We start from the raw sequence: 26,896 nt of genomic DNA, 5'->3' as shown, positions 1-26,896 counted from the left end.
TCAGCATGAAAAGTGCTTTATTAAGTTTCAGAATACTTTGAATATTTTTATCTTACAGTGTCTTAGTTCGTAAACAACTGCCAAAAAAATCAACCAGCAGGGTTGTCGCAGAGCCTGTTCGCCACAAGTTCAAGCTCATGACACAAAGCTTACAAATCACACATTTGTATTACAAAATAACAAAGAAATGAACAGGAAATAAACAGATTAAACACTCCATTAGCAAAATTCATATGGTGTAGTTCATATTTTGGAAGATCAATTTGGTACTTTATAACATTCAAACCACTTCCTGCAAGGGTCAAATCTGCCCTTTCAGATAAAAACTCAATAAATATATTTAAAAACTAAGGGAAATAAACATAATTTGACCAATTAGTAATAATAGGGGGGTATAATCTATACTGGCCTTGAACATAAATGAAACCCTGACCATCAGATGTACTTAAAGCTCAGCAGGTATCACTGAAATCATTCACCTATAGACAGCAGTGTACAGGTTAGTACCAAAGTATAGAGACATCCATTCACAAGATGATCATCTCAGAGGGTTCGTGCGCACAGGTCAGTCCAAATTTAACATTTAATGGTCAAATAAATAAATTTCTTAGAACATCCCACGTGAATACAATAACTTCAAAAAATAAAAAAGTTGCAATAAGTACTACAGAAATATCCTGAATGCTGAAATACATTCTCAGATGGTGTTTGACGGGCAAAAGCGGCAAAATAAATGTTTCAGTATAAAGGCAGTGAGCAATGTGAAATTTAAGACCTGGATGTAAACTAAAACAGTTCATTCGGTTCTATGTGGTTAGATATGACGGCGTATTAGAGCCATTATAAATTAAAGTCGTACATTTTTTAATTGGGGAAAAAATGCCACTGATATTGTCTGAGATTAAAGTTGTAAATTTACAAGAGCCCCTCGAAAATTCACCGAAAATAAAAACTTGAATATTCTCTGAGATTAAAGTCATAAATATCCAAAAAAATCACTTGAAAAAAAATGGGGATTTTGTTTTGTTTTTTGGTCAATACACCACACGAATGTTTAAAGAGTTTTTATCCAAGTTTTTTCCTTCTAAATTTACGATTTTACCACATAAATTCTAAATTCTTTCTTGCTTATTTAACACTTTAACCTCATCGTAAATTCCCAACTTAAATCTGATAGAATACCTGAGGTTTTTTAAAACATAAATCTAAGACTTTAATCCCAGAGAATAAGCAAGATTTTTCCTTTTAAATTTGGACTTTAAATTACCCCACTCTGCCAGCTCTGTAACCTTTTTTCTTTTAACCTAAAATGGCCCTATTACACCATCACAGTTAGAAGAAACTGTCAGTACATGTTACAAAACATAAAATGAGCATGAGCAAACTATCTGAACAACCTAAGGTGCAACAACAACCAATCAAACTTAAGGCCAAAATTTCCACAACTTTTTATAATAATAATACTAATCTAATATTCTTCTATGAGGATACGTAATAACTGAATCTGAACATTACAACTAAAACAATGTTATTCACTTTTATATTTATTAAAAAAAAAAAAAAAAACAGGGACAACCTTTTAACTCTTCTGAGATGTAGACGTAAGTATGCCAGCTCTGTTAGTAATTAGTGAATCTTCAAGTTAATCAGAACAAATAAAATAGGAGAGTAAAAAAAAAACTTGAGATCTAAAAAAGCTTTACCCTCTTCCCTACAACAGGAGCTACCTTATATCATTGGTAAAGGGAAATTATATCATTGGTAAAGTGAAATCAATCACTTGATGACTGATTAAACAGGTCAGAGTGAGATAATAATGGTCTTAAAGTGGAAACTTCCCCAAAACACTTTGTCATGGCACAGCAGGTAGCTTGCACTTTGGAACAGTTTTGCTAAAAAGAGTTGGACATTGCACAATATGAAATCACCCTTTTTGACACATCTTAAATAGGTTCACTTGTGAGTTCCTTTCAGCAGAAACATGTGATAGCCTCTTTAGAAAAAAACCCAGCAAAAACAGGATTCTCTGATGTAGAAATAAATAGAAAGCAAAAATACAGCGAGAAGACACTTGTTGCTCGATGCTGCACACAGGTTATTTCTAATCTTTTTGGAGAGACAAACAGAAAGAATGCACAATGATACACCCACAATGCACAACATTGAAAACTGATCAGTCCAAGTCCAGTAATTCAGTACAGATGGGTGCTATTGTTACACGCTGTATCTCGTAACCTTGAATTCCTTGCTTTCTGACATCATGACGTATGTCATAGAGTTATTGTTCATTGAGTTGCCAATATGGATAGAGTTGAATTCATAGCGACAGAACTTAAGAAGTCCGGGGCCGACCAGCGTCGACCTCTCACCTCTGCACACTCCACCACTCACGGAGACCCCACTCCTTTTGTCTTTAGGCAAGAGACTGGAATGCAGAAAGAGGGAGAACACACTAAAAGGAAAGGAAGGAAGGAGATGGGGTACTTTGAATTTCTGTGTGCGCGTATTTGTGTGTGCAAGAGCATTCAAGGACAGCTAAAATAAAGGCAGTATGAGAGGAACAAATGAATATCCGCAGACAGAAAAAAAGTCTGCTAAACAGAAGGCAGGTGGAGAACGAAAGGCCAAAAAAGAAAAAAGTACAAAATGGTGATAAAGTAAGACATAAAAAAAAGCCAGGCTTCCAAAGCCAGTGAGAAAAGCAAGGATGAAGGTGGACAGAGCCATCCAAAAGGCATGCATGAAGAACAACACACATCTGTAGCGTTCGGCTCGCCGTCCGTCACTCCGCTCACGGCGTGCAGAGCAGCGCGGCTGCTGGTGCTGCTGCTGCAGACACAGTGAGGGTCGGGACTGACTGTGCTGTATGGTCGGGCCAGAGGCGGACCGGACCTGGCGTCAACGAGACAAGAAGAGATTTCATGACAAGACACCGGTGTCACGTTGTGTCCTGTGTCCAGGTGATGGGACAACCTGGGGAGGGGGGTATGTCTGGGGGGGAGGGATGGGTCTCAGACGGGGGCGTAGGAGGAAAAAAAAAAGAGGCTGGAGCATGGCTAATGTTCAGTGCCTTAAAGGCCCGTTGCTCTGGGGTTTGGAGTCAGAGACGTTCAGGAAGGCAGAGCGCATCACGTTGAAGGATTTGTCAGCGAGGGATGAAACATCGTCTGACGTCATCCCCTTTGTCTCGATCTTTGGAAGGATCTTCAATCTGATGGTCCCTGCGGAGGCACAAAACTTCCCTGTTAGAAGTCTCGTTGAACATCAAGTAACTGTTTGAATACAGATAAAGATACAAAGGACAAATGAGGATCACTGCGAGGTACCCGATTTGAACTGCTTTTCTTTCCGTAGGTAGAAGCTGCTGTAGGAGGAGAAAACCACAGGTATGATGGGCGCCTGAAAAACAAGAGAGACAAGTAGATCAAAGGAAAACATCAAACTCATTATCCCAAAATATTTTAATCCCCTGGGGTTCCATTTTCAGGAATTGACTTTTTTTTTTTTTTTTAAACTTCTGTTGAAGTCCGACATATTTAAATCTCTCTGGTTATAATGTGTGGTGAAAAAAAATCCCTAGCTGCTGCAAAGAGAAGTAAAATGATATAAGCCAGCAATATGGTTATTTTTTCTGTTTTCTTTTATCTGAGAAAAGGCCTGTAGTGGACGGAAATAATTTGATTTGACGATAGGCGCTGCCATATTTTCATAAGGAACCGACAATATTTTTAACACTTCTCAATCTGCACACTTGCCTGCAGGGTTTAACCTTGCAGGTCGTGGTGGCGGATTGGAAAGGTGCGGGCTGGGGTAAAAGTGGTTCATTGCTCTGGCTGTGAGCTTTACAACACAGCTCGCTTGGACCTCTCCGTGTCCGGGGTCTGTGGACGTAGTGCTCGCTGTGCCATCTCTCCTTGCTCCTGGCTCAGCTGTCAACCACGGACTGACCTCAGTGAGTCAGGAACCTGTGGCGATGTCAGCAACTCACCCGACCACTCTTGAAACACAGACCACTTCTCATTTCCCACCAGTGTGACTTTATTGCTGTGTCAACACTGTAATGTTTTTATATAGCCTGCCTATCAACTGTTTTCATCTCAATCAACATACAGATACTTGACCAAAATTTCTCACATTGGTCCAGGAGATTGGAATATTCCAGAACATGTTGACCAGCACCCAGAAATCCTCATCATTACCTCTTAGTTTTCATGTTAAGCACACTAATCTACAATAATCTAAACTCTCCTAAGCCAAAGCTAAAAGATGAGAAACAAACAGAGAGAAATGCTCATGCACATTCTCTCTCTTTCCCTGTCACACACACACACACACACACAATCAGCACGACAGAAGCAATCTCCATCTCCTCCACTAATAGAGGCCGAGTTGCTCTCTCGAGGCCCCGAGTGGCCCCTTCAACGGGGACTGGCTGAGCCAAACGTGGCTCCCCCTGGGGGCTGTCCTGCTTCCACTCAATCTGGCCGGCTGGGTACAAATGGAAAAGGCTGCGCTATAACTCAGCCGAAGCAAACACAGAGAGATAGAAATAGTCTCTGTTCACACAGGAATAGTCTCAAGTGTGAAGCAAAGGCAACAGGGGAAAACCAAAACACGCATTGTATTCTCCAGACCTAAAATGGAGTTATTCTGCCACCGCATGCCAACACATGCAGAATGCAAATACTATTTGTATAACATAAGCATGTATAAGAAGCCTCTGAGTAGTCGAGGCAACAGAGCCCCTATAGAAAATGTGTTTGTTAATAAGGAGCAGCAGGATTTTATTTTTGGAGCCTCTCGGCTTCAGAGCATATCTGAACCTAACTGATAGAAATCTTTTGCAGAAAGTAACACACAAACGCACCACAACATTTTCTGCCTGGGGTGAACCAAGTTGCGGTTCTTGGCCAGATCTCATTCAATTTTTTTTAATTCATTCCACCTGTTCAACTCAGAGTGTGTGCTACGAAACATCAACTTGAGAGCAGAGACCTCCCACCTGCATGCATGAAGAGATAAAGCTCATTAATGCACACAGCTGAGCTGCCAATTACTCTGGAGTCATTCTGTGTTGTCTGCCCTCCCTCACATCGTGTGTGTGTGTGAGGAGTTACATCACGTACAACTGAGGACAATTTCACAGAAAATTGAAACAGAAATATCACATTGAAAGTGCTCAGACAGACCCAAATATTCTGACCATTTCAAAGCATTACCTGCTCCATTATTCTCCATTATGGTTAAATCATTATGTTGCCTTGTGCCATATAAGGTTGCTAGCTCCCCCATGTGTCTGGAATCAGGACATTGCTGGCAACATTACCCCTCTCTCTCATTTTTAGGGGACAAAAATTGGCAGAAGTCTCTTGGAATACAGCCGGTATCATCACAGCCTTTTCTTGCCAGCAGGGTTAAGTGAATTAACAGCACAAGGGTGTGCATTACAGCACATGAAATGTTGACCTAATTCACATGTTTACAGAGGATATGGTGGCTGACACTTGTGCCACTCATCAGTGCAGAGACGCCCCAAATGAAAGAATTTTAGGGGGATAAAGAAAGACTCACTTGTGCCTGTACTGCCAGGTGGAAAGCCCCTTTTTTAAAGGGCAGCAGGTCGCCTCTCTGGTTTCGCGTTCCCTCTGGGAACACCCACAGACGAATCTGTAGAGGTCAAAGGACAAGAGGGGAAAGGAATAACAGGGATTTAATCATCTCATCTTTTAATCTGTCACAAGGTTCTGGTTTTTGACACTTTAGTGGAAAAGGAAAAACAAAGAAAACCACAAAAAGCTAAGCATGAAGTACTTGTTTACTTAACTCCACAACCTGCAGGCAGGTTTGAAAGGAGTGATCTTTTAAAACAAATTGACATAAATAAACCATTTATCATAGCAAGAAACCATAAAGCAGTAATTTGTCTATGATTTTAAAATTTCAGATGGTCCTTAAAAGAATTGTGTAAATTAATTCTTCCATCAGGAAAGATTAAAACAGTGACATTTCATCAAAATCAGTCTGTCGCATGTCGCATTTAGAATTTGGTCAAAAATAAACTGTTTCCACTAACTAAGAATCCTCTGAATATTTGACAGAATTGTAGGCCATTTACACAGAACAGAGAGGAGAGGACAGGACAGGAGTGGTTGTAAAAATGGAAATTGTTTAATATGTACAGTACGTGGAGCTCCCCAATATTAGTAACACTGTGAGCACCTTTAATACTTTTGATAAAATTTTCTTCCTATTTTTGTAAAAGAAGTTATCAACTTGCATTTTTCCTTTTTACTAAAAATAATGTATTGTATGATAACTATGTTACAGTGCATAAAACACATTTTTGAGTCCTCCCTACTTTTAGCCAAGATTGTGCTGTTTCCATAAAGGTGCAGGACTCATACACTGCAGGAAAGAAAGAGGCCACAGTCAGTGGCAAGTTGCCCCTCATGTAAACATATCTCCTATCGTCACTGATAAAAGTGTATCCTGTGTTGCCAAAAGCCACATCACCTGGTCGTCTAACATGGTTTTGGCAGCGTCAGCCATGACACTCTTGGCATCGCTTGTCTTCTTGCGGTTGATAAAGACAATGCCACCCAGCCAGCAAATGAGCCCCACTGTGCCGGCATAGATCAGCTCCTTCTTGGCGATCATCGTGCATCGGTCTGGTAAGATCTCCATCAGGCCTGAGGAGACACAGGATGACAGAGGAAGACAGTCAGATTTAATGCATGTGTACATCTATACGGTATTTTGCTGGTAACAGAACTGAAAAATGATTTAAGTTTCCCCCGTGATTCTGTTTTGCTACAAAACTTTATGGGCTCGTCCTTGGCTGGTACACCGTGTTCCACAAAGTTACATGAAGATCAGCCAATTGTTTTTTCTGTAATGCTCACTGACTGACAGAAACAAGACCTCCTTGGCCATTGTCCAACAAGCTTGAATTATATAGTAATCAGTTTCTTTTTTCATCATTTATTTTTTCAAAATTTGAAGCATTTCCATAAAATTAGAAAAGAAATAAACTTGGTAAAATGCATGATAGAGTAAACTGAACCCTTGAATAAAGTAGTCTCTAAGGGGCTGTGCAGTATTTGTCCACCTTATCTCTCTGTGGCCTTGTCAAAACCTGGATTTCATCAAGTACAGTATAAAGTTACTGATGCAATTCATGAAATCTCACATTATTGATGAGAGTTATCTCCGTGGATTGCGCTTTACATTATGAAATCAGACATGTTTGAATAACCTTTGTGCAAAGGCAGCTGGTGTAGGAGATAAGAGCAGTGTCAAAAACATACTATATTAGAAAAAGAAAGTCAAAGTGTGTGGAATAAAGGATGGCAAACAGCAGAATAAATAGATTAGTCTGTGCTGGGGTGAGAAACAGAGCTGGCAGAAGCAAAATGACACCAGAAAGAGCGATTGAAAGTGAGCCCTCGCTGTGGAAGAGAGGGATCTTAGTTCCTTACAGTCTATCACATCAGCTCTAGGATGAGCAGCTATTAATGGCTGGGTGTAGCAGTTAGCATGGCAACTTCGACGCCAAATCAGACTCATGCTGAGTTTTCTCAGCACTAATTAGATGCCTCGTTCTACCCGGGCTGTCACCACCTTGGCCTCCAGCCTGCCCTCATCACTCACCAGCACTGAAAAACACTCTCTCCCAGGCACTGATGGAGAGAAGCACTTATACAAGATTCACGATCAAGAGGAATGAAGCAATGATAAAATAAATAACCACACATGCAAAGTCACAGGCAAACAGATAAGGAACACAACATGCTCTGACAAGGAAGGCATCAATTGTGAAATTCTTGACTGATACTTGAAATAACAGTTTTTCTGACAGGCGATACTGATACTTTTTGTTGTTATTATCTCTCCCAAGAAAGCTATGTTTTATGTCTTAAATATGACTCCTCCTTTTGAACAAGAGAAACAAGAACGTCTTCATTATGAAGAAAAAATGTTTTGAAGTCAGTGTCCGTGTCTGTGCATGTAGCGCAAAGGTATTTGCGTGCATTTGTGCCAGTGCTGGAAAACAGAAGTGATTACTTATCTTACAAACTTTACATAGTTGATCTTTGTCCAAGACATGCAAATGACATTTTTCACTTTTATTTGAAAACCAAACCACACCTTCACACAGCACCAGAGTCATGTCCAGGCAGTGGATTCTTCTCTGAATTAGCAGCTGCAATAGCATCATACAGCAAGTACCCTTAGTCTAAATGCAAAAAACAATGAACACTTTTCTGACTCTAAATGTATGACCTCCTTTTTAAGCTACAAAGAATCCAGCCAGTGGTGCAAAAAGGGCTAAATCATGTCTTTGTGCCATTTGTTTTGTATAGTTCTGTGTATCTAACTTGTTTGTGTCAGGCATGCACCTACTGTGGGAAGGATTTCCTCTTTGATGATGAATAAATGATCCATCTATCTATTCCTGCCATCAGTGAATGTCATCTTATTTGCTGATAGGCTAATGGCACTCAACAAGGTGAATATTAGCCGATACAGATGTTTGGCCAATAAATTACTAAATGTCTGGCTTTTACTCATTATACGCCAATTTCAAATGATATCTAGTAAATTTATAACCAGCTTTTATCACAGGCCAGGTGCTCGGAGGCCAGTAAAGCTGGATTAATATTACATTTGTCCCAGTTTCAGCAGGACTATTGTCTCACCTACACTGCGATCTGTCTTAGCAACTAAAACAAGGAAAAGCGGTTCTTCTCAGGAGTTTTAAGTTTGTGTGTTATAAACCTGCCAGGCCAGTTTATTTTGTTCCAACAACTTGTGGTCCAGGTGTGAGCATTGTGTGCTGATTCTCTTACTGAATTAGGAAAGGTATTAAGTCATGGAGGGTAGGAAGAATGGCACTGATAGTGACTTCAGTAGTCTTTATTGTTAATTTGCATCTGTTCTTGAAATATTTTGTTGGCTGATCAAAACCAGACAATTATCAACAGCCAATGTCAACAGGATCCGGCCGTGTCACATTCCAGCTCCACCGCAGCTGTCAGATACCATCCTGCTCTCTGTGATCACAAATACTGTGGTTTTTTGCAGCCATATTCTCAATAAATGTATTCTCTTTTACATATTTTCCCTTGTCTGTTGCCAGACAACAGAACAAATATGAAATTCAATTGTGTCTCATAAATACTGCGATGGCCAGCAGTCATTACTAAGCTCCAGAATTTTAGATAGTCATTACGTTAAGATCAGGGTATCATCAGAATAAAATAATAAAATAAACATCTATAATTGGCATTTAAAAATGAGTGATGACAGAGATGCATAACATGCTTGCAAAAGATGTCAGAAATACAACTCTAAACTACATTACAAATGAGGCTGCTGAAGAACAGATGCTCTGCTCCTGAAGCGTTTCCAGTGGACATTGACACTGCAACATAGCCGACGTACCCGGATGCTGTTTACATGAATGTGTACAGAACAAACAACGAACAGCAGGCTGAATTGCCTCAGCTGGCACAGGAAGTAAACCCCGCTGGGCATTTTTTAAGGTGGCTCTGTGTTGATGGATTCAAGACACCTGACGGAGGTTTTGTAACGTAAGACGTAGATTGACATAGTTGTAACAAGCGATAGGTGTTAATCAGCCTATTAACCCTACAGAAACATACATTCAGACTGGTTGGTAGTTCAGCAGTTCATGGCTGGAGAAAAAAAAAATCACCTAGCCAGATTTTCGTAAAGCACATACGGAAAAATCCTTGTTAGTTCCACTGAGCAGAAGCAGCTTGTCCCTTTATATGGGTCAGGGAGTGGAGATTCGCTACATGTATACTCAGAAATCCCCTCTGTCACAAGTCTAACCAGCGCAGCGTTACACTTCTTTCATTTGGGGCTTCTGTATCTACTGCAGAGGACTGCTGCACCTTCAGATAAAACTTCCAGAAACTTCTGGGTGTGTCAAATTGCTTAAGGTGAACTTCTAAATGTACAACACCTCTTCAGTGGTAAATTATTACTTATTTGAGAGTAATTGCTTTAATACATGGTTAAAAAAAACCATTCTGTACTATAAATTTGATTGCTTTCCATAGGCTCCAAATAAAAACAACCTCACATGAGAAAAGACTTGAGTAAAAAACAAAAAAAAAAACTTGCAATAATACCACTGAAATTCTTCCAAAATGGAAGTTTTAACGCTCCTCAGAACAATTTTTTCATGTATCACAGGTTTTAAGGTTAACAACAGGTTGCCTCCTCCTACTCTGTATTATCAACTGCACTAGAGTGAGAGACATCACTGTACTTGCAGACAGCTAGGTTCGAAGCAATGCAAGATTAACATGCTCGTGTGAGATTGCAAGATTGGGTGAGAATTTCGAGAACAACCACCAGGTTAGAAGCTGTATTGCCAAATCTCAACCGTTGATAGAGAGGGAAATTGCAGCTGTCGTTTTGAAAGTGAATTCAACGTCTTCATACTGAAAGGTAGTACAGCACCCACCCAAAACATCCAGGGAGCTCTGGTGGTTGGAGATGATGACATAGGGTCCCTGTGTCTGCAGATGCTCCCAACCGCTCACGTCAAATCGAAGACCCAGGAAATACTTCACATGACGAACCAAGACGCGGATAATCCTGGGGGGGGAGAGAGGTTAATTACCATCCTGAATAAGAATAGGTTAGTGTGCACAGTCATGTGAGTGCAGCAGGTTACATGTTATTAACCAGAAGCCTTTACTGAAAGATTGGAGGTAGCAGTGGAATGTATAAAGCCTGTTAAACACTGCAGTATTACATTGCATTGTAAGAATGTCAGCTCATTTATTTATAATTTGACCTAAATCTGACAATGATTGCTGTCTTATAAAACATCTGGTAGATTAGCCATGTACAACAGTCCCATTAGCTTTGTTTGTTCCTTGGTTGGTTAAATAATTGCCTGCAGTAGGAACATCGCTCTAATAAGCTTTGAGAGAGAATGTCCAACCATCTGCCTGTCTGCCTCTGAAGAAACAACAAAACAAAACACAAAATCAAGGTTGTGACCTCTAAATGGAATAAATGCTGCCTTTGTGGGGATTTATCAAACCTCATCAATACTTTGATATGCCTGGAACTATGCTCTTAAAAATAAAATTAAGAAATTAAGAATTAAGAAACTAAGAATTAATTTAAAGCAAGATGTTTTTTGTTCAGTCCACTTGCAGTTGAGAGGGGATTAATGCATGCTTTAGGCTTTTATTTGAACACTTTATTTTGCCAAATACCTAAAATAAAGGATGATGCCTGCTAAAATTTCAAGCATTAAATCCTCACATTTGAGAGCATGGAGTCAGTGAATATTTGGCATTTGTCTTAAAAAACTAAAAAATAGGGAAATCTATATTGTTGCAACCTACATTAACCAACATAACTTTACAATGGAACATAGTCAAAATGCACTCATGTATCTTTTTGGCCACTAGGGGGCAGCTTCCAAAGTTGTGTCAAATATTCATCTGAGTGACTTTGGCATAATGAGTGACACTTCCTTATTCACAATGATTTGATTTAAGTTACTTAATTAAGCTTTGAGAACTGCATTCAGGTTGAAGTCCAATATTTCTGATTACCATAAAAACAATTTTTTTCCGCTCCGACATGTCCTGTTTCTACGTTTTCTGGTCAGGATTTATCTTTTGGAACTTGTAAAACTTCACATTCGTAGATACAAAGATAAGATAAGAGCTCAGAAGTCTGTTGAGAAATATACAAGGTGACCTCTGCCCTGACTTGGAAAAGTTTCAATGTGTTTCTAAAGAACCAGCTCCAAAGTGAGTGTGTCACAACCTGAACATGCTTTCACTTCTATCCAATGAGATCCTTTCTCACCAGGCGCTCGCATCTGCAATATTTTGGCCCATTTCAAAGCCTGCTGGTCCTAAATCAATACACTTTCTCACCTCAAACAACACAGAGTATGGCTGCCAATATCAAATTTATCTGAACTAGTGTTGATGTGAAAGGCTGTAGTGTGGACTTGGCCTGGACATAAATGCCATGGCTCTCTTTTCAATCAACTACTTTGTCTGGGTTGAATGATGATCAAATAAAAGCTAAGAAGTGGAGCTCTATATTTTTTCCCTGTTGGAGCCAAAGGCAGTAGTATAGTTGTAACAACATTTTACAGAACTGCTGTGAAACTATTGTCCCACAGAGTGCTTTACCTCAGTGTTTGAGAATACGTCTACTCAAGAATCTGCAAAGGACAACGAGAAACATCACACACTTAAGCTTGCCTTGTTGCCCTTGCTAGCCTCAGCACTGAGGGAGCAACAAATGTTTGCAATTTGAAAATTTGACCATCAAGTTACTAAGAACATGAACCATATCCAAAAGCTGTGTGCAGACGATGAAGGCTTAATAACCCACTTGTCAAAAACAGAAGGATGTTTCCAAAATGCTGTGATCTTGAAGCAGCCATGGCAGACAGATCCTGCAGAGACTTTAAGTCAACAGCAAGGACATTCACTTCACAGTGGACTTCAGCACCCATACCATGAAACAACTCCACTTATTCTCCTTAAGCAGCAGCTAATTACAGATTCCTCGACTGTGACTGCCTTAGAGGGGCTTAATGTGAGTGTAGGGATAATCGAAACGAACAGTTCACATTTGGGATTTCTCCAAGATTAAAAAAGCTCAACAAAATTAACTAAAATGTACTGGTCCTGAAATAAAAATGTATTTTCTGAGGTAATGGTAGCCTGATGATTAAGGGGTACACCACATAGCCGCAACGTCCTTGACCGCAATGTCTTAGTTTAACTCCCAGCAAGCTTTGTTGCATTTCATACCCCTCTTTCTTCCTCTCTACATTGGCAAATACAAGCAAGAGGCAAAATAATTATCCTAAAAATATGTATTATAAAGGATGCAAATAACTTCTGAGTTTGTAGGTGATCTAAAGACAAGAACAAGCAGTATCATAAAAATACTATATGATCATACAACACCACACTACACCTGACAAGAATTTCCCTACGTAAAGTACTATGTACCACACATTTTGGATAACAAACTAGCTATTTTCCCTGTGCAAAACACCAAAACTGGCTTCAGTTACACCACCAACTTGAGTGACCTTCCCTCTCAGGGAAAACAGCAGAGTCACTCCCCATCTTCTGTCTCAGTCGGAGAAATCATCACTTCAAAAAAAAAAAAAAAACCTCATGTCCCTTCCTCATCAGTGAATCACATCCCCTCTCAAACTTCTGCTTCTTTATATTGTCCTTATATGCCCTCATGTTAAAAATCACTTTGACTAATCCTGTAATTTAGGGGGTTTATGACTAGAAAGCTAAATGTTTATAATTGACAACATTTCCAGTTTTCTGCACAGTGCTGAAAATAATGGGCTCCATGTTTATTGACAGTGTACAACAGTAATGTGTACAATGATCAAACGTTTCCGATCTTAATTTCCAACATTCTTTCCTATATGAGAGGAAATTAAATGACCAAGGCTCCCGCTGTGGTAATTCTCTTTGGTTATGCTCCCAATAAGTGTGCTACTGAAAACAGCAAAGCCACTTAGTACATTATAATAGCCTGTATTTCACCCTGATGCCAGAGCTGATTATTAAAGAGACCAAAGAGAGCATGTACTGAACATTAACAGTCTTTTTAAAAGGCAGCTCTTAGCTGTGAATGCGGGGGGCAGGGATTTGCAGTTTTATCTGCAACTGTTTGGTCACATGGGTCTGACTGGTCACAAATGAACAAATCCCTCGTGGATTTTCCTTTAAAGACCTGTTATATCTTAGTTTTGTGATGTTGCTGACACAATGTCCCATAAAGATGAAGTATTATGGATTTAAGGGGTTTTCTGATTGGCAACCAATGACTTGATCAGCTGGCATGTAACTTTTTATGCAATTTTATAGAAGATAAACAAGCGTAACTTAATTATTTCACTGATGTATTACTGCTAAGAGCTAAGAAAATATCAGAGATGATACTATGGTCTGTACAGCAGGGAAAAGATGAACCATGGTGTATATATTTTCAATGTAAATCAAAGACACAAGGAAGGTGTTGAATTCATCACTTGCACTAAATACCTTGTGGCTCCATATACACAATCATCTTTTACTTGGCGCCAAGCTTGCCTTACAAATAAAGTATAGATTTAATAGGCAATAACTTTAACCTTTAAACCGGAGTGCAGTCTTTAGGTAATCTTTCAACACAGCAGAACAATGATAACACACTCAGTCTAGTGCAAAAGCCACTGGTTATGCAATGACTCAGCCAGTGTTGCAGCAATTGTAAGATTGTTCAAGGGGAATGAAATGGCCTTTGTAGGATTCTTTTTATGGTCAATCCACTAAGGTTTTCCTCTGATTCATTTCATCATCAATCTTTATACAAGTTGCTTTTCCTGCAGAGCATAATGACACACTGATTTCTTACCAGTAAAGATTCAATACATCCTCATGGATTAAAAGGTTAGCCTGACCGGTTCACCCTAAAAACATTGTACCAACAATCAAAGATATGAGTGCAGAAGCTGATTCAGGTGCTAAAGGTCAGAGGGTTGTTCACGAGAGGCCATGATCACAGTGACGTGGCAGAGGATTAAATAATTTATTAATCAAAGGACAAGAATATGAGTAGGTATGTAGGTTTTAAAGGTCAGTCATTCAACAGCTTAAGTGACAGTTTTCCTGCTTAGTTAGTCAGGAACACTGCTAGTCTCTCATTGACATTAAAAGACACAGAATGGAACCTGAGCTCAAGCAATTGTAAGAGAGAAAACAAAGCCTCTGTCCATTATCTGTTGTCATGAGATCCTGCCTCACAATTAATGTTGGGACCACAGCCAAAAGTATACATTCACATACTGCAAGTGACAGGTATAAATTACACAGGCTCTGCATGGACACTGACAATACTTGAAAACTAACAAGAGTGCAACAGGAAATGCAAGCACATTAACAGTGACTTGAGCTCTATGAATGCCTTTCACTGACTGTACAAGCACAGGCCTGTTGTGGCCCAACATAGTTCACTTTGTTACACTCAAGTCCTCCAAGTCAGCTGTGAAGCAAGCAGTGAACTGCAGAACTCAGGCCTTTGTGTACCCATCTGACATCAAATATCTGTGACAGACTACTCTGTTCTTGATGAATCACAGCTTTCTTTCTGCCAGAGCTGGCTGGTGTGTAAAATGTGCATCCCCAAAAAAAAAAAAAAAAATCCATTCACTCCCTGTGCAAGGTCTGACCCCGATTCAGCCGCTTTGTCACAGTCAACAGGTCCAGATAACCTTTAAGCTGACAGAAAGCAACATGACACATGAAGTGCAACATGACACCACCGGACGTCCATGGCTAACATGACTACGAAACAGTTATTCCTAGAGCAGTGAGGCAGTATGGTCCGCTGTTGTAAGAGACAGGGCTGCTGTCAGCACATCAAGGCCAAGTGGGGTAGCATTGTGGATGGGCCTCATGACTATTCAGTAACCCAACTCTAATCAGGGGGAAACTTGCCATCTGGCATCGGTCTCTCCAAGGTAATTACTCGAATGCAGTCACTTGTGTCCAGCAATCCGTCCTCGCCATCTAGATTTAACCACAACAAAAATGAAGGCGTACTACGTTTCAATCCTAACAGGTATCAGTTGACCTGGTCAGTGTGTGTGTCGGGTATAAAGTAACATATTTCCTCCAGTGGTACGGTCAAGGGGTCACCCTGACAGAGACAATATCCTATAATTACCTACAGTACTGTATGTACCGACTCTGGAGCTGCAACAATAAGTCGATAAATCAATTAGTTGATTAAATTACAGCCAACTATTTTGATAAAAAAAAGACATAAAGACATCACCTTATTTTCTAGAATAAATATGGGGAAAATAATTAAGTGTGAGTGGCAGCTCCTAAAACTCCTTATAGTATGACATATAGGGATGTCCTCTTCTCAGTGAATTCATTCAAAATGACATTTTCAGGTATTTTCTGACATTCTATAGAGAAATTGATTAATTGAGATAGAAACTGGCAGTTACAGCACTAAAACATTTACATTTAGGGATGTCCTTATCTAACAAAATTCTTTCTTAATCAACAGATCTGTAGTTTCTCCACAAAAGAACAATGCAAAACCACCACTTTAAATCTTGTGTTTACCAGTGACATGTTCATAAGTCTCTTGGAAATAACTCAGCATGGAAAAGCAATTAAAAATGACTTACTGGCTAATCGACTGAGATGATGCAGCCCCTAATGATAATTCCAACACCACACTACTACCACTTACTAACCTCAAGAACTGAAACACCACCTCATTTATATACTTTCAACTAAAAATTATTAAAGGCTATAAAAAGTTTCATAATGTTAGGATTTTTTGCAGGGCTTTGATACTGAATTGCACAGGTGTACCTTGAACTGGCACACTGGCATCAGTTGCATTGTCAAAAGTCTTGAAGTGATTTTGATAGGGTTATTTCCGCCACAAATTCAAAAGATATAGCCAAATTAGTAAAACAATGATAGCCTTGTGCGATACCCAGTGGGCAGTCTAATATCGTCACACTGTTAAAACAATCGCATAAGTCATTTTTTGTCAAAATAGGTTTTTTTGCCTAAATCATCTCCTCATGACGCCGGCCACCTATGGTAAAATCGCCTACATCCTCAGTTGATCAGATCATGTGATTTTACCCCTTTAAAATAATGGCCTATGTCAAGTGTGTGACTTAAGCGGATTTATTATGCCCAAATCAAAAATAAAATGTGACTTAAGCAATTTTTTGAACATGCATTTGTGACTTAAGCAAGATATGGTAACACTTTATTTTGAAGGTGTCTACATAAGAGTGACATGAGTCATAAACATCAATGACACTTTGAAGTAACATTAATGCTCATGTTACTTGTTATGTCATGTTTCTGACAGGCTTTTGTGACTCTTATGTAGACACCTTCAAAATAAAGTGTTACCATATCTTGCTTAAGTCACAAAGGTATGTTAAAAAAATTGCTAAGTCATTTATTTCTCTTAAGTTACATAATTTACAAACAGTGTTATTACTATGCCAATATCCATCATTTGTTACATCCTTTTTGAGTGAAATGGTCAATAAATGTCATATGTTTCACTTTTGGTTAAGTTTTTTGTGTTTCCTGCAAAACTTGAAAAAATGACTTAGGCGACTATTTTAACAGGGTGACGATATGCAGCTCACCTCGTCTAACATAGCTAATGTCAGGCATATGCCTGGAGGAGGAAATAAGTTAGCAGACATTCTTACAAGAAATGTAATTACCGTTATGTGAGGCTGGCATTGTTTCGCCCACACCGGAACAAGCCCTGGCTTGATTCGCTAAAGCACCAAATATGAACCTTAATCTTAATGTGAGCGTTCTTCTTGCCAGCTAACGTTCACACATTCCTTTTGCCAGGGTGTTAGGGGGGCTAATGTTAGCATATGTATGATTAAAAATGCATTATTTATTTTTTCCTTTTAAATGTCAGACAAATTGATGAACTAGAAACTTCCTGGCATTTCAGAGCCGTTATGTTCACATAACACGTTGCTATAGGAGTGGTAGTGTTGCTAGCAAACGTTACCAGAATGTTTTAATATAAACTAGCCAGCCAAGCTAGCACGCTAACGGTGGCTAGCTGTCAGACGAGCGACATTTATTATGCAAACAAACTCACCTCATGTTTTCAACGTCTCTGCCCCCGCTTTTCAGTATACACAGGGGAATCGCCACTAGCGCCAACACCATCATCCAGGCGACGTAAAAGCACTTTTTGAAATAGAAAACAAACGTGCTGCTGGTCCACATCAGGAGCGGAATCAGCAGCAGCGGTATCATCCATAGCACATCCATAGCGATCCGCCAGGGAAAGTCAGTGGCCAGGCTGCAACAACACGCGGTTAGTGGACGAGGAAGCCGCTGGAAACACTCGGCCCAGGCTACGGTGCAGGAAGTAGGGGAAGCACCGCGACCCCGACAATCATTACACAGTCAGAAGTTAGTCTTTTAGGGCACACCGGCGATGGTTGTGCTTGACTCTGGCTGCCCCCAAAATGAACATGTATCGTTGCTCATCTGTTGCTAAATGGCATCATGAGGTGGAGTCAAGTCGTCATCGGTTGTGTTTTTTTTCCATTTCCGGTTGCTGGACCACTATGTCTGATGTCACAAGCTCCACACCAACAACTCTGTAAGTAGCATATATATATTTTTTACATCAGGGATGGGCAACTTAAATGCTGGAGGCGGCATCATGTTTTCATCAACATTAACACAGGGCCACATATAGGACCGTGCACTTAACTAGATATGATGAAACTGCAATTTTAAATATGTTTACAGTGCAGTAACTTAACATATTTCATGCTCAAATGCACGTTTAACAGTATAAATAGGAATACAAAAGGTTTGAAGCAAATAAAAAATAACCACTTACTGTGGTTTTTATTTTATCAGTGCAACAACAGCAGACCAACATTAATTGCAAGAAGTAATTTTGTGCATTTTTACACTGCACTTTTAAGATTTCATGCCCAAATGCATATAGTTGTACTGAGGGCCACTTCAAGTGAGGGTGCAGGCCTAGTGTGGCCACCGGGCCTCCAGTTGCCCATCCCTGATTTACATACTAGAAGAAGTTATTGATGCCAACCTAATAGTGAATAAGGTTTAGGGGTTTGCCCTACAACATGATTCATAAATAGCAGCCTGCCAGCATGCATAAATTTAATAGGCCTGCAGACATAAGCTGCTCTTTCTGTGGTGCATTTTCAGAAACAGTTCCCCTTTTGGGCATAGTTCTCACACTAAAAAAACCTGGCAAGACATTTGCAGATTTGTCATTAATTGCACCTTTAAAAACTTCATATTATTATGGGAAAATGCGGTGTTTGTTTTCTGCAAAACCCCAAGAATAGAAGACATTTTTTAATATTATAAATTTGATCATGCATTTGCAACTAATGTTTTCATTAATATATGTAAATGACTGAATGTAGATTAATGACTTTATATTATTATGGGGAAAGGTGGCATTGGTTTCTGCAAAACCCCAACAATATAAGACATTTTTTAATTTTATGAATTAGATTTTGCACTGGAAAATAGTAATAGATAGTAATAAAACCCCTTATTTTGTTCTTTTCCTAAAGGACGTTCAGCAACTTGTGAAACAAAAAGGCTATGAATACACTGAATATTTCTATGTCTTACAATATTTTTATTTGTTGTAAAAAATTAGTGTTTTTCTTCTATTTGCATGCCATCCCCTGTATCCTGCATCAGTAGCGTTGTTTAAAAAAGGTTGTTTAATTTATATCGTGTATGAGACTAAATTAAATTTGTATTAACTGTCAAAGCATTCGTTACACATGTTATTGTGTATTTGACAGGGTTTGTGTTGCCAAACATCCAAAATTCAGCCTGCTTTAAGGCATATGGATCCACTCTCTCCACTGGGTTATCCTTAGAATGAGACCAGTTTGACAGCCGATTAAGGCACAACAAGTATAATTGGATTAGGAGTGATAATCCAATCCTTGGCTATAATCTGACAGTGTCCAGTAGCCTTGACTATGAAGTGTCGGCCACGTTGAAGAGCTCTACTTGACATGATTTGGAAGATTAGGATCAATCAGCCATTAATCCTGATTTAATATGTGCAGTGTTCCTAATCATTGGCAGCTTTTCAGTCAGAAGCAGTAATAAGGCTGTCTAATTTGCACTTAAATGACACAAAAGCAACGGATAATTTTCAGTAAAGTGTAAGGTTACAAAAATAGACACGTTTTGTAGATTAAAGCCCATTAAGTATCATATAAAGGATTCTTTGTTGGTCCATTGGCTGGAATACAGAAAAGTGAACAATGCTTTAGATGCAGGTGGACAGTGATGATAATGGGATAAAATATGAGCAGGTTTTTCTTAAAGACTGGAAACAATGGTGCTGCTGCACCATCATACATTCACCAACATTTATTCTGGCAACCCTGCTGGTTGGCAGGGGTGTTTCTAGGATTTGAGGACATTAGGGGCTTAAGCCCAGACTTTTGTCATGGGTCCCCTCCCCCCCTTGCCCTCTTGTTTTTCTTTTTAATTTTAAACAAATTATTTATTTTGTTGCTGTTTAAAAATGCACTTTGGCACCTTATCTGCATCCAAAGTGAAAAAAAAAAGACAAATGTGAATCTTTTTTTCCCACTGTTGCAGAGTATCATAGATGTAATGGATGCTTAAGTTTTTGGGTTGCATCAAACAGATATTAGGTTTTTATTGTTTGGAGATTTAACATTTTTGCTTGTGATTGGGGATATATATATATATATATATATATATATATATATATATATATATATATATATATATATATATATATAGTATATTGTTCTATTATTAATATCTATTACTATTCACACCCCCAGATGAATGATTGTAGCCGAACTCGTGCTGCAGGATGAACATGTTTAGAGATGTTTTTATTCAAGTTAAATGCTATCTGGGGTTCACATTTCAGACATTCAATAACATGTCCACAGCTTTTTAGTTAGCTTCAAGTTGCACAGACAACAAGGCAGTAGTCAGACCAATAAAAACTCTGCTGCACAAGCTGTTCATTCATCAGGAACGGGTCAACGTGGAGTTGGGAAAGTTTGCCTTTGAACTGGTATGGCATGATGGTGTTTAAGGAGGAGTTTCAGGCAACAGACTGGAGCATTTTAAGTATTTTAACCCTTGAGTTCAGTATTTATGGGCCTGGTACAAAGTAAACAGATATATGTACATGGTTATATAAAAAAAAGCATCATGTTTGCAGCCATAAGATGTGTATTTTAACTAAGTTCAAATATCCCGGATGACTCGTGATCCACAGTCCTGAGGAGTCATTTTCTATCTCTTTCCAAACAGTCTTTACTTTGGCTGTCTAAAGTGTTTACCTTTGAATAAAACAAATACAAAAGGCATGTTGTAGTTGCTGTCTAATGACAAAACAGCTGATGGAGACTTGATGGATGGCTGCAGGGGATTGGAAGATGTTTTACAGGTTGGGGAATGCAGAGCTGCAGGATGTTTTACTGTGCGATCAGTGTTCGGTGATTAGACAGTGCATACATTTTAAATAGATTTTGATTATTGATTAGAGTGGGATAGGGGTACCTTGCAACACTTTCTTTTGTAACTCCTCCTTAAAAATATTTTTGTGTTTCCTTGTGGCATATTGGAGGCCAGAGTTTACTGGCTGGCTTTTAGGATTTTTTTTATTTATTTCTAATAACGTGAAATCTTCCTTTCCTTCATGGGAGATCATTGGGAAGAACTAAAACTACTGTGAGAGAAACTTTAAATGCAGTTACCTTCTATTGTTTGCACTAGTGTGTTTGTCTAATTGTTAGAGATATGGGTGTGTGTTTTCAATACTTACAGCATATGTTTGCTGTTGTGAATGTGTTTGTCTTTAGTATATATTCTAGCAAACTGTAAAATTGTACAACACCCACCTGATAATGTAAAGCAACAAAAAGTAGCTTGTTTACATGCATTTATACCAATACAGCTGACCAAGTTGCCATTTCCTTTTCTGTTATTGTTCCACAAATGGATTCAGCTGTCGCGCTGTTTCACTTCTGCTTATTAAGAGTAAAACTACTAAAAGAAAAAACTGAACCTTGGCAATGTGTAAAAGAAAGTGTTCAGAGAAAGTTTCCTAAGGAAACGAAGATTTATTAGACATGACTGTTAACACTGTTAACATTTGTGATGTTGTCAATGATACTCATTACATCAGGATACAGAAATATATGCTTATTTTGGGGTGTAGTGAACTACATGCAATTCAATGGCATTTAACTTTAGCTTGCTGGTTGTTCAACTACAATCACATTTGCAGAGCGATTCAAGTTTTAGTTTCAAGAATGACTTGTTTCCCATTTTTGTGTAGTGAGTTACATAAACATCAAACAATTAGGTGCTATAAAAAGAAATCAATGACTTTTTTTGTTAGTTTTTACCATTACATCTCTACTGTAATTTTACATGCCCACTTTATACTAATCCCATGCAGTTTGGGGCAAAAGCCATGTTGTTTTTTCTCATGCATTTCTCAACAGTCTTGGAATTGCATAAACTGAGTTTGACCCGAAAGCTGAGACGCTTGTGGATCCAGTGAGCCCAATTTTATAAATGTGTGATGATATTAGTAGTAGCCTTTTCATTGTAGTGAGACCGGGTTGTATTTTTCCCTTGACCTATAAAACGACCTCTCGTGACCTCGAGGATAATCACAGCCTCATGAAATTTTACAACCACAAACAAGAGACCGAGAGCATTCAGAGGATGTATGACTCGTATATTGACAATAAGGGTGTTTCTAAGTAGTTTCCAGAAAAGAAGTGCTCACCATCCAATTGTTGAAAAATGCAATTCTTGCAGAGAAGAACCTTGCTTATTTATTAGAGTGGAACAGCTAAGAGAGTGAATGTAGCAAATTCAACACTTGCACACATCTCAGAGCCCTAAAATCTGATTTGGCCCCAGCCTGCCGTCCCATTTCAAATAGTCTAGAACCGGCTAAATGCTGAGTGGAACCCATCGAGGGAACAATCCAGATCTTGTTAAAGAGATTGAAATGTTGGGGTCACATCCAGGCTCTCTGTAATCAAACTCCTCCATCTGGAGAGTGTAAAAACTGAACACAGGTTTCATGTACTCGGCATCCTTCAATGATCACATTGGAAACTACTGAGAAACCTTGAGAAGAGTGACCAAGAGAAACAGAGGTCCAGTTCCGAACATGGTTTGTTGTGATTGGACATCTGCGCGGGCCATGAATTGTTCAAGCTAAACATCCTGTAAAAACACAAGAGGATTCTCAAACAGACACAGTATCAGGGAGCTCGGGGCAAACGGTGATGTCGAATGTGGAGTTGTCTTATCAGACCTGGACACTTGGATGAATAAAGAGGCTGCGCTGTCAACTTACAACCATCTGGTGATGTGTTGGATCAGAGGAAAAGAATCATGATCTCATTGGATAAACCGAAAACAGGTGGTAAAAGCTGTTGATATGACCTAAAGTGTATCACTCTCCTTTTGAAGTTGAGCCAGGAAGAACTTAGATTCAAGTCATTGAAGTCACTGCTGCTTCTACAATGGCAGGTGCCAATCAACTTTTTTTCTTTTTTTGGTGTTTGGGACAGGAAGATAAGCATTTATTGCTGAAGATCCCAAAAAAACAGAAGTTTGTGATTTTGTGCATGCAGGCTGATGTCTGACACTGAAAGTCCTTGTGCTCCCCCTACTGGTGAGTATTTTTTTATTGCAAATGATGTGTTTTTGCAGACATGAAAGTTTTCAATAGTCCCTAATATTACTGGAAACTAATGTGTTTTTTTTAACCACTGCTATTTATAAATTCTACCAGCAGGTGGACTCAGTAATCTGTTATATGTTCTGTATGTTAATATTTCTCACAGTAGCCTTTTTCTGTCAGCACAGTAGGAAAAGCACAGGTGTAAATAATGAAAGCATCTCATGCAAAATGACAGGGCCCTGGATCGGCACAGCTGAAAAGAATAAGAATATAATTAACGTTATTTATTACAACTGTGTTAGACATGTGAAATGTTTGCTATGAGAACAGTCAGTTAATTAAATTACAGAAGCAGCAGCAGCAGCAGTTGTGATAAGTAAGTTAAGTCTGGGACTCATGATCTAAATATACATTTTTATGGCGAGCCTTCACTGAAAGGCCTCCCTGCATTTCTCTCATCAGTCCTGAATGACCTCATTGATGTCACTGCATGTGGTACATTTCCAACCACTAGGTGGTGGTGTTGTTCTAACAATATGGCCAGAGCATTGACAGTAAAATGGACTTCCTTTCCTAATTTCTAGTTTAAACACAAAGGAATTGATATAAAGTATAAACACTTGGATAATGATTCACATGAATGATCATCATAATTGTTGGTATTTGTGGGTATCTGACTTGGCTGGTCACAAAAATAAATTTAAACTATTTTTTTACTCACCTTAATGATTAATGATAATTTAATGTCAATAATTTGATCTAATACAGTAATTTGCATATTTAATTGGTTTGAATGATTTTATAGTATTTTTGTCAAAGGATATTTAGTTAACAGTTGGTTATATATGTGCTTCACCACTGAACATCTGCAGCATAGAGGGCAGCCTAAGCCCATGTTAACAACACAAGCAGATAAAGATAACTGTCACATATTTCATTGCATACACAAAGTAAGATGTGATGCAAGGGTAAACAATATCCAATTAATATATAGTGACGGAGAATAGACGTCCAATTTTTTATATTCTCCAGACCAAAGTCCAATCTAAATCTACAGTCCCTTGATGCTTAGTTGGTTGTCATTATAAAATCAGGAAATACATATTAATTATAGGAACAAGATGGAGCAACCATAAGAATTTATGGATAAAAAAAGATGTCAATAGATGGATTAGGTGCAATCTTGGAATGAATTTTAGGGATGATGGGTGCCTGAAAAGATCAACAAATGGTTTTCTGTTAGCTTAATTTCATTATTGATTATCCCACAGATGGTTTTCTAACCAATTAATCATTTGCTCTAGGAAATATCCCAGGTTTTCAAAGTCCAAAGCAATTGTGATCAGCATGAGTGAAAGTTGAGTTGAGTAATATGGAGAAAATCCCATATCAAAATATTTTTGACTAAATGCCACAATATCAATATTCTGATGATATTGTAGGGTTGACTTTTGTTGATTTTACAAGTTATTTAAATAAATAAATGATATAACAGCTAAAACGTCTGGTAAGTTCAGAAAATTCCATTTCCTGTAAATCTGCCTTTAAAACCAGGAAAAGAAAACACTATACTATATTATGATATCCAAAAGCAAAGGCAATATCTAGCCTTTTATCACAATATCAAAATTATATATATATATATATATATATATATATATTGCCTGTGAATCAATCTACTCTCATCAAATTGAACCTGCCAGAGATAAATGACACTGTCTGCTACTTCCATATAAAGTTAATAGATAGAAAACAGTTATATATGCTCATATGAGGTTATAGTCATGTTGACAGAGCATCCAGTGGTTCTGTTTGCAGACAAACGCCCCCAAAGGTTTGAATGAGACTCCACTATAAGTTGCAGGTTTTTTTCTTCAGCTGTCCCTTTATCTCTCGATTCTTGGTGCATGAAAGTTTCTAAACTCTGCACATTCAACGCAACATCCTGTGTGCAAAAGTGGAAGCTTTGTGTCTGCTGTGGGGAAAGAGTTAGGTAAATCTAGGGTGTTGTCCAACGCCATGCATGAAGAGAGAGAAAAAGTTGCCCACCAAGTTAGTATTAAACCCAGTGGGGGGTATTCAATGAAACATCTGCCATGGGTGGTGACCTTTTTGAACCCCCTCCCACCCCCACACTCCACCACCACCACCACCTCCACCCCCCATGTTCCCCCATTTCAAACTTCTTATCAGTGCACAAGGAATAGTGAATGAGCATTGATATTTCTAAAGGCTTTATTGGACAGCCCTGTGTGGTGACACCCCCTACCAACAACCTCTGTGTTTTTTTTTCTTCTTCACTGCCTGTGCGCGCGCAGCAGCAGCTGTCATTGGGTCGAAAGCGGGTGCCCGCGCGCTGCATATAGCGAGACTATCCTGTTTGAAGATTATGCTGCAGCTCTTGGCCATCTTGTATCAGACAGGATGAGGCGTTGATAAAAAAAAATAACGAGCGTAGGAGCACCTTCTTTTTTTAAAATATAGATAGGCGGATACCACTAAAAAGGCGAAACATCACGTCTCTGCCGCTGTCTGTGCTTGAAAACACCTCAAACGAGTTGTGGATTATTCCGAGGACATCGTACTGAAACCATGAGCTGGGGGTCAGAGCTATGGGTGAGTCTCTTGTGTGCACTTGTACCGCTTTTTTTTCTCCTGTTAACGGTCCTCAGATAAAATAAACGTGACAAGGCGCAGTGTCTCCATGTTTTAGCCGCTAAAACGACGTTTAAGTGTGCGCTGCTTTGGATGGTCAGCCTGTGTTGTTGCTGTGGCGATAGCGAGCTAATTTGTAGCAGTTAATCACTGAAGCTGCTGGTGGTGGTGGTGTATTTTTTTTTTGGCTGGTGTTACATGCGGTTGCAACATCACTGGTGGTAGTTGGCAAAAGAGAGCATGTATGCGTGAAGCTAACCACCCATTTTAGTTTTTAACGTTACATTTGAGTATTTTCAAACCACGCTTTGCACACACACACACACCCCCTCACGTTTGAACATAGCTAATCCTGCGGGGCCAAGTTGTTGAAGCTGCACATTCATGTTGCAGTGACACTTGCTTCTTTGTAACGGTTTCATAATAGCGTTATGTGTGTGCAAATTCTATGCATCACACAGGCTGTATAGATAGATAGATAGATAGATAGATGTACATTATTGATCCCAAATTGGGTAATTATTGCAGAAGTAAATACACAGTAAATATACATCAACACCAGCAGACAGAAACAGGCCTATATGTCAATAGACAATAAACACAATAATAAGATACATTAAAATAGCTTATTACAGAGCACAAGAAGAAACATTAGCCTACTCTATCACGGCTCAACACTAACTTTTAAAAGTGCATTAGATTTTGTTGGCTGAATCTGAGGTTGCCATTTTACAACTATACAACTCATTACTATACAACTTATATTTGAAATTAGTTAGATGCAGTACTATGAGGCTGGTTTTTACTGCTTTTAGATGGGGGAAATTGTAGAGATTCACTGATATGGCAGCCAATATAATTGTAATGAACTATACTTTTTCTAGCTACCTGTTATCTG

General features: G+C 38.9%; 2 protein-coding genes across 19 annotated transcripts in view; one reads left to right on the top strand and one right to left on the bottom strand.

Annotated features, from left to right (window-relative positions):
- On the bottom strand, window positions 1-18,181 carry agpat2 (1-acylglycerol-3-phosphate O-acyltransferase 2 (lysophosphatidic acid acyltransferase, beta)). Its single transcript, XM_059358346.1, has 6 exons — window positions 17,716-18,181; window positions 10,499-10,632; window positions 6,514-6,689; window positions 5,572-5,667; window positions 3,327-3,399; window positions 1-3,221 (listed from the first exon to the last, which is right to left on the bottom strand). Exons 1-6 carry the CDS (start codon window positions 17,889-17,891, stop codon window positions 3,064-3,066), a joined length of 813 nt encoding a protein of 270 aa, XP_059214329.1. The 5' UTR covers window positions 17,892-18,181; the 3' UTR covers window positions 1-3,063.
- Window positions 18,182-25,661: 7,480 nt separating this feature from the next.
- Window positions 25,662-26,896, top strand: part of LOC131992685 (formin-binding protein 1) — a 73,739-nt gene continuing 72,504 nt past the window's right edge. For 4 of the 18 annotated variants that reach the window (XM_059358329.1, XM_059358332.1, XM_059358330.1 and 1 more), the window contains exon 1: window positions 25,663-25,959. In XM_059358329.1, coding sequence (XP_059214312.1) covers window positions 25,936-25,959 — 24 coding nt within the window. In that variant the 5' untranslated portion in view covers window positions 25,663-25,935. Of the gene's footprint in view, window positions 25,960-26,896 lie in introns of all 18 variants that reach the window. The other 14 variants (XM_059358336.1, XM_059358333.1, XM_059358338.1 and 11 more) reach the window with 5 other exon arrangements.

The sequence above is a fragment of the Centropristis striata genome, chromosome 19, assembly GCF_030273125.1.
Source record: "Centropristis striata isolate RG_2023a ecotype Rhode Island chromosome 19, C.striata_1.0, whole genome shotgun sequence".
Classification (NCBI taxonomy): Eukaryota; Metazoa; Chordata; class Actinopteri; order Perciformes; family Serranidae; genus Centropristis; species Centropristis striata.
Note: the sequence above shows the minus strand (reverse complement) of the source record. Positions and strands in the feature narration are given on the sequence as shown.

Bases quoted from the DNA above. Each gene is read 5' to 3' on its own strand.
- agpat2 (XM_059358346.1), bottom strand. From the start codon at position 17,891: ATGGATGTGCTATGGATGATACCGCTGCTGCTGATTCCGCTCCTGATG. The intron at 3,400-5,571 runs GTGAGTCTTTCT...CTTGTTTTTCAG, and splicing joins ACCTGGCAGTACAGGCACAA to GCGCCCATCATACCTGTGGT. The intron at 3,222-3,326 runs GTACCTCGCAGT...GTGCCTCCGCAG, and splicing joins AGAAAAGCAGTTCAAATCGG to GGACCATCAGATTGAAGATC.